This window comes from Hyposmocoma kahamanoa, unplaced genomic scaffold (genome assembly GCF_003589595.1).
Source record: "Hyposmocoma kahamanoa isolate Upper Pololo Valley unplaced genomic scaffold, ASM358959v1 138, whole genome shotgun sequence".
NCBI lineage: Eukaryota > Metazoa > Arthropoda > Insecta > Lepidoptera > Cosmopterigidae > Hyposmocoma > Hyposmocoma kahamanoa.
In genome coordinates, this window is record NW_020653492.1 from 6226017 (window position 1) to 6232929 (window position 6913).

Genomic DNA, 6913 nt, shown 5'->3' on the forward strand with positions numbered 1-6913 from the left:
CATTTAAGTTTTAAGTGTCAAGCTTGACGTGCTCTTGACTGTACTTTAGTTTATTTTACCGCCTTTAAAAAAAATCTAAGCGGTAGGTATTTTTAATTCTCGCAATTACGAACACATGGAAGTTGGCTGTATGAGTTTTTATTCCCCTGTTTACATAGTTTATTGTTAGTCCATTATTAGTAGATAGATTTAAAGCAGTAGCCAGTCATAGACTTTTATACTTATTTTGCAGGTCTTGGCCGAGAAGAAGTCGCACGGTCCATAGATAACAAACATTCTGTGTTCGATTTTTTAAGGTAACGCAAACATTTCCGAGCATGTTTGAGAAAAAAGTAATATTAATTTTATTTTAACCTGAAAAATATATTGTACGGTTATGCTTTTGTTATCCCGGAAGAGCGGTATCATCAAACAATTTCGTGAACTTCCCAGACTTAGCAAGTTTTTAAGGAGTTACTTTATGACTTTGGAAGTAATAGAGTTTTATACTTTTTGTTTACAGCGATTAAAGCATTTTGTTTTAGAGCTAAATTCACAATCATATAAGTTTAAACATAGTATTCGAGCATGTCATGGATAAACCTACACATTCAATGAAGTTTGACAAACCCAGGTCCTTGCAAAAGAAGTCCGTTATCTACCCAGGATGCTGTGAGAGGCCATTGAAATTAAAAAACATCCTAATTTCAACGGGGAAGATGGTTTCTCCGTACCACCAGTTTGGGATCCAGTATTTCCTCTAACGAAAAATCTCAAACAGACATAAGACTGCAGTACTAATCAATATGTTTTAGTTTATTCTAATTTCTATTATTAATTAATAATAAATTGAACTTAATAAAAAATCATTCAATAAAATAATTTGTAAAACTTAATGTAGCGTAAATTGGAATGTTTTCTTTGTAAAATGAAAAATAAGGTGTTTAATTAATAACTATTGTAACTATAGTGAAAAAATAAGGTGGCTTGCACCAATATTAGACATAACTGGTTGAAGACTGTACCACCTCAGTCAACCGTGACCATGGGACCTGTAAAGAGCCCGAAACGTCGGTTTGTTTGAAAAAACAAATATACGCGATTTAAATCCGGAGAAATAGTTTCATTTCCTACACAGTATTCAAGTTAAAACTTTGTTTGAGCGACACGTGGGTCTCACACGTGATTGCGAGTGCCGTTGTCGCGAAAGCTATAATGCGTGATGGCTTATTTTTACGAATGGTTTGTTGCGCGAAAGTTTCAATTTTTAGCGCGATTAATCTGATTTATCTTGAACCATCCCAGGATTAACCATTTGCGCATTCAAGCTTTCGCAAATCTGTCTTCGTTCTATCGTCGTTCGCGCAAATGAAATATCGCGCTTTTAAACTTTCGCGCAACTGACCATTCGTGAAAGTAAGCCGTCGTGCATTATAGCTTTCGCGCAACCGTCTTCGCAACAGCGTCTTTCGCGTAATCGGAATTCGCAATCACGCGAGACGTGATCTAAATTTCATTGTTTGCATATATTTTGTTTAGGCCCAACCGCAACCTTCTCCGAAATTGCGGTAATCGTCACGATGTATTCTTTCGTGAAATAAAAATTTATTTATTGCGTATTAAAAATTATAACGACAACTCAGAACAATAATGTGGGTGTATTAGAGTAAGATAACAGGCGGCCTTCTAGTCAAGTAGCAGCAATGTTTGTTAGGATAGAAATGTCTCTCTTAACAGCGTCCTGGCAGAATACCGGCGTCGTCGACCTTTGAAATTATTTTAGTTGATTTTAGTAAATAAGTTGTCACGGAGGTGAACAAAGGTTTTATCTATCTATCCATTTTTAATTAGGAATGCATTATTTTATTGATCTCTATTGACACAATACGTTTTGCTTCTTTAGAAAGGTCTAACGCGCATCAAAAGAATGGAATATATAGGTATGTACTACACACATCTGTGTTTCCCAATGAGTACAATTTAAAGCTATTCCAGGGGCAAGTGATTAGATATTTTTAGATAAACCTGTATTATCTTTATTTCTATAATATTTATATGTATTAAATTGTAATAAATTGCCAGGCCTATTAAAAACAAAATAAATGATAAAATGAAACGAAAAAACCAAAGATTTATTGTTATACAAATTGTTATGACAATGTTAATGAATTGCTAATTGAACACTACAAGTGTTCTAAAGGAATAGTTGCAAATAGTCTACTCACTCTCTTCCGTTCTACTTTGTTGTGCTTGTGCGCGATAAGAGTCCATGATGTGATTGTTTTTACTATGTAACACCCTGTACACCATTGTGGAATGACCAAATAAGGAATATTCAATATTGTTGTAGATTAGCGACCTTATGTAAAATTATTTTACAAAGTTGATTTTGTAATTAGATCACTTTCATTTTATACGATGGTAATTTTTTATCGATGAGTATCGCATCTCTGACGTTAAATTATCCGGCCCATGACATAACATTGGTATATAAAAAGCTCTCCCACACCGATGGGACCGTTCACACCCACTCCATACTTCTGATCCACGTGCGGCTATTTTAGGATAGTTGAAGGACGGGAGTTGCGAGTAAACCTGGATGATGGAACGTGGAATCAGTAATGGTTAATTGAATAGTTCGATAGGTGACGTCAGTGGGATGGTTATGAACAGTAATGTCTTTTTTATTTTTAAATTAATAATTAAAATTAGAATTTAATAACATTGTAATATTTTTAATCTCATGCACAAGTGCAAATAGAAGCCACCGTATTCACCGTTCGCGTATATCTACACTACGTTTTTTTTCTCCGTTTAACCAATTTTTGACTAAAAACTGTAAATATTTTGGATTGCGGACAGTAGTGAATGGATACGTAAAATTCTCGCAAGTGGGAAGTACACATGATTCAGTTTGTTTACGACATGTTGGCAGATATTTTAACAAAGCCTTTAGGCAGTGAAATGTATCAACGTTTTGTAAGGGATTTTTATATGCTTAGAGCTTAATAATATTAAGTTAGTACGAGTATGTTGTTGAATAGAACATAATAGTTTAAAGGCGCATTTACTCGGCGCGAGTATCATCGCGCTCACGCCGCGCGGTTGTTTTATTCAGAGGAATTTAAATGTTTATCGCCACGCCTAAGGTTCAATCATAATGTAAATTACACATGCGACATTCTTTATATCACAACAACCTTTAAATAGAGTATCTTTCTTCATGTACACTTCTTCTAACTCCATTCTACTTCATAGGGCTATAATCCTCCGGATCTGAACTGGTGGGATCCTCTGATCCCTATGATGGGCCTCCAGACACACCCCTACAGCCCTTCCTCTGCCACCGCTTCATGCCCCCTTGTACCTTCAGTACAAGTGGCGGTCTCATTCTAATTCTGTTACTGATACGTCATACTCTATCTTCTGGCTGTCTAGTCAACAAATACTGTATCTACGTTAGTAATAAACATTGTGCAAACTTACCACCTGTAGTGCCGACCAACCAGTGCACTCCCAGCAGATGCCTGATATCTCACCTTCATTTAAGATGCCTGTACTGTCGTGTTAGTTCCCTACTCTTAGGCATCATAACAGACTAAATTTATTAATGCTTGATATTACAAAACTTATACTAAATCGCGACATAATTCGCGATAATGTTGTTGCCTAATAAATAGAGTTCAGATTTGCCATTACGTACGTGAAAGCGTGGTAACTGGGTGGTCGCCCCGCGACGTCCGCGTGAAATCTTTCGCGTCGTGTAACTGGGCGCTAAAGGTGCTGTTAGAGCATATGTAAACTGTATGTTCTTACCATCGATGGTTCTTACTAACTGGCTGTTTGTTTAGTAATGACATCTGTGACTTTCGAAAAATTCGTGGAGTTACATCCAATTGCCAAGTTTTATTAAAATCAGTTACCGGTAAGTGCGCGAAACCGGGTTCATACCCTAGTTTGCCACCCTTACAGGTGGAATACTTTGTTCAAATTTAAATGGGACCAATACTGAGGCATCCTCTTTCCAACGAAAAATAATCATCAAAATCCGTTCACAAATCGTCGAAGTAATCACGCAACAAACATACAAAAAACTACAATCGAATTGAGAACCTCCTTTTTGAGGTCGGTTAAAAACAATTACAAGTTGCATTTGTTCCTCCAAAAAGCTTTATATGCAATAAATAATAATGTTTTTCTTGGTCGCATAGTTTCTGAAAGGTTGTCCAATTCCCTATTGACGATGATTGGCTATTAAGAAACAATAAGTAGCAGTAATGTTGATATAGTAACGGAATTATGGTTTTTATTCGAGGAAGTTGTAATAGAACCTAAAGCAATATAATAGGCACAGAAGAAGTATAGTTTAGTCCGTTTTTTATAATATCAAGTGACGAGACAAGGTAAGCAACATCCGCAATAATTGCAGCATCACTAAGAGCTTTAAATCGCAAAGATCCTTAGAGGGGTAGGTCACTGATCAGAACTATTAACCTTCAGAACCGAAAGGCAGTAATGCTCACATTGTACTGTTACTGTTGCCAAAAGGTCAAAAAGTTTTTTAGCTGACAAAGTTTTTGTCAAAAGTTGACAAAGTGACGTTGGTCCATCGTCTTTGTTCGTTGAAAAACAGGTGTAATGGTAAGTATATAAGCATGTATTTCCTCAAAATCTCGCAACTATTCAGCCAACGTGACACGCACACACGCACACGCACTGGCACACGCAAACGCACACGCACACGCACACGCATACGCACACGCACACGCACACGCACACGCACACACATATATGTGTATATATACGACTGTAACTGTAGACAATGGCCCAATGAACATACGGTATATTACATGCCAATAAAATGTGTCACATTCTGCGCCTTTGTAATTCTTTAAAATATTTACTATTTGGATTTGGAGCACTACACTAAAAAAAAAAAAACTAAATTCTAAAAAAAGTAATATTATGTTTTATATTCTACTAGAATATAATAGAATTACATAATTAAGTCTGAAAGATCCTTTTGAAATATTATTGTGTTGTTTTGTTTTCGAAATTTTGTTGTCGTAATTTTTTGTGTGAAAACAATATTTCATTGGCGATTTTTATGAGTAGGTCACTTGGTGAAATATGATAGCATCTTCTTTTATTACAATCTTGTCCATTTTTATATTATTTGGTGTGTGCAACATACCATGTTTTTTGCGAAGTTGTTACGATTCGATTTTTTTTTCAGAATAGTATTTTTTTTATAATAATGGCAGTTATAGTGTCTAAACGCCTGAAGGGCATTGTCAATGCGCCTGTCACCCTTAGGGGCGTATTCTAGAACGCTACTCAATGCTCAAGTCAGGATTTGAGTATGGTTTAAAGCACTCGAAATCATACTCAAGTCCTGACTTGAGCATTGAGTAGAGTTCTGGAATACGACCCTGAGACATAAAGGTGACAAGTTCCATGTGCCTATAATTTCATCAGCACTTTACCCTTCAAAGCCGGAAAGCAATAATGCTCAGATTACTACTTGACGGCAGAAATAGGTTAAGGTGGCAGTACTTTTCTCCAAGAAGTCTTTCATAAGAAGCTCTACTACTGCTTATACGCTGCTTTGCTTTGCACTGCTACTGCGCCTGTCATCCTGAGAAAGCTACACTAAGTTACACCAGCATTCGAACCTTTCAAAACTGGAACGCAGTAATGTTCACATTACAGATCGGTGGCAATAATAGGAACCTATGGTGGCAGTACTTTTCCACTGCTCTTACACTAGTATATTTTAATTCAAGTTTTTGTGAAGTGTAGGCATGTGGCAATGTTTAAAGAAATCTATTTATACCACAATAATGTTTACATCATAACAATATTCAGGGTATTAGGTAAATGATATCTAATCATTTATGAGCGTCCTTATAAAACGGATTTGTTTTCATATTTTATTAATCTGATTTTTGTTAATTAAATTTTTATTGAATTGATATTCAATTATTTTTTGTGAAATTACTCCACTAGTTTGTTATAATTATTAATACAAAGATCGAACACTCAGAAAAAACACTCAGAAAAAATTCCTTCGATCCGGTCGGAAAGTCGTTGAAAGACCATGTACAAAGACACGACGCAAGCACATAGAAGAATTCGTGAGGTCCGTTGGTTTCGTTCCGTGGCTTAGTTGGTATAGCGCCTGCCACGGTATGCAAGAAGACGTCGGTTCGAATCCGACCGGATCGAAGGAATTTTTTCTGAGTGTTCGATCTTTGTATTAATAATTATAACAAACTAGTGGAGTAATTTCACAAAAAATAATTGAATATCAATTCAATAAAAATTTTATTAATGCAGTGAATAGCGACATCTCTCGCCAGGACTGGTAGCTGTAAAGGTACTAACTGGGTGATAAATCTGTCAAAGATTTCTCATAGATGGCGCTACGACTAAAAAGTCGTTGAAAGACCAAGTACAAAGACACGACGCAAGCACATAGAAGAATTCGTGAGGTCCGTTGGTTTCGTTCCGTGGCTTAGTTGGTATAGCGTCTGATTTTTGTTGCTAAGAAAGTTTGTTCTAGTATTTATATTTTTTCAAAAAATTTCAAAAGGTTTCAATTTTGACAGTATTGGTTTCTGTTTACATAATTGAGCAGGAAATGTAGAAAAGCTTACGAACTTTGCTTTTGTGGCTGTCACAGTGGTATTTATACTACATAATCCCGCAAATCTGCACATTTCAAGGTTCTGTTGTGTATGTTACGTGTTACGACATTTGTGAACCAATTTTGACGATTCCATTTTTGTTGGAAAGAGGGTACATCAGTATTGATGTCATTTAAAATTAAAGAAAATATTCCACCTCTAAGGGTGGCAAACTAGGGGATGAATCCGGTTTCGCGCACTTCCCGGTAACCTATGGTTAACTTTTTAGTTTCAGTTTGTATGTT

The 6913-nt window shown here is 36.1% G+C and overlaps 1 protein-coding gene across 1 annotated transcript in view; it reads right to left on the reverse strand.

The window, feature by feature from the left end:
* Positions 1-2289, reverse strand: part of LOC113240413 (pyruvate dehydrogenase E1 component subunit beta, mitochondrial-like) — a 55850-nt gene extending 53561 nt beyond the window's left edge. The window contains exon 1 of the mRNA XM_026477703.1: positions 2205-2289. Within this exon, the coding sequence (XP_026333488.1) occupies positions 2205-2289 (85 nt within the window). The remainder of the gene's footprint in view (positions 1-2204) is intronic.
* Between the last annotated feature and the right edge of the window lie 4624 nt (positions 2290-6913).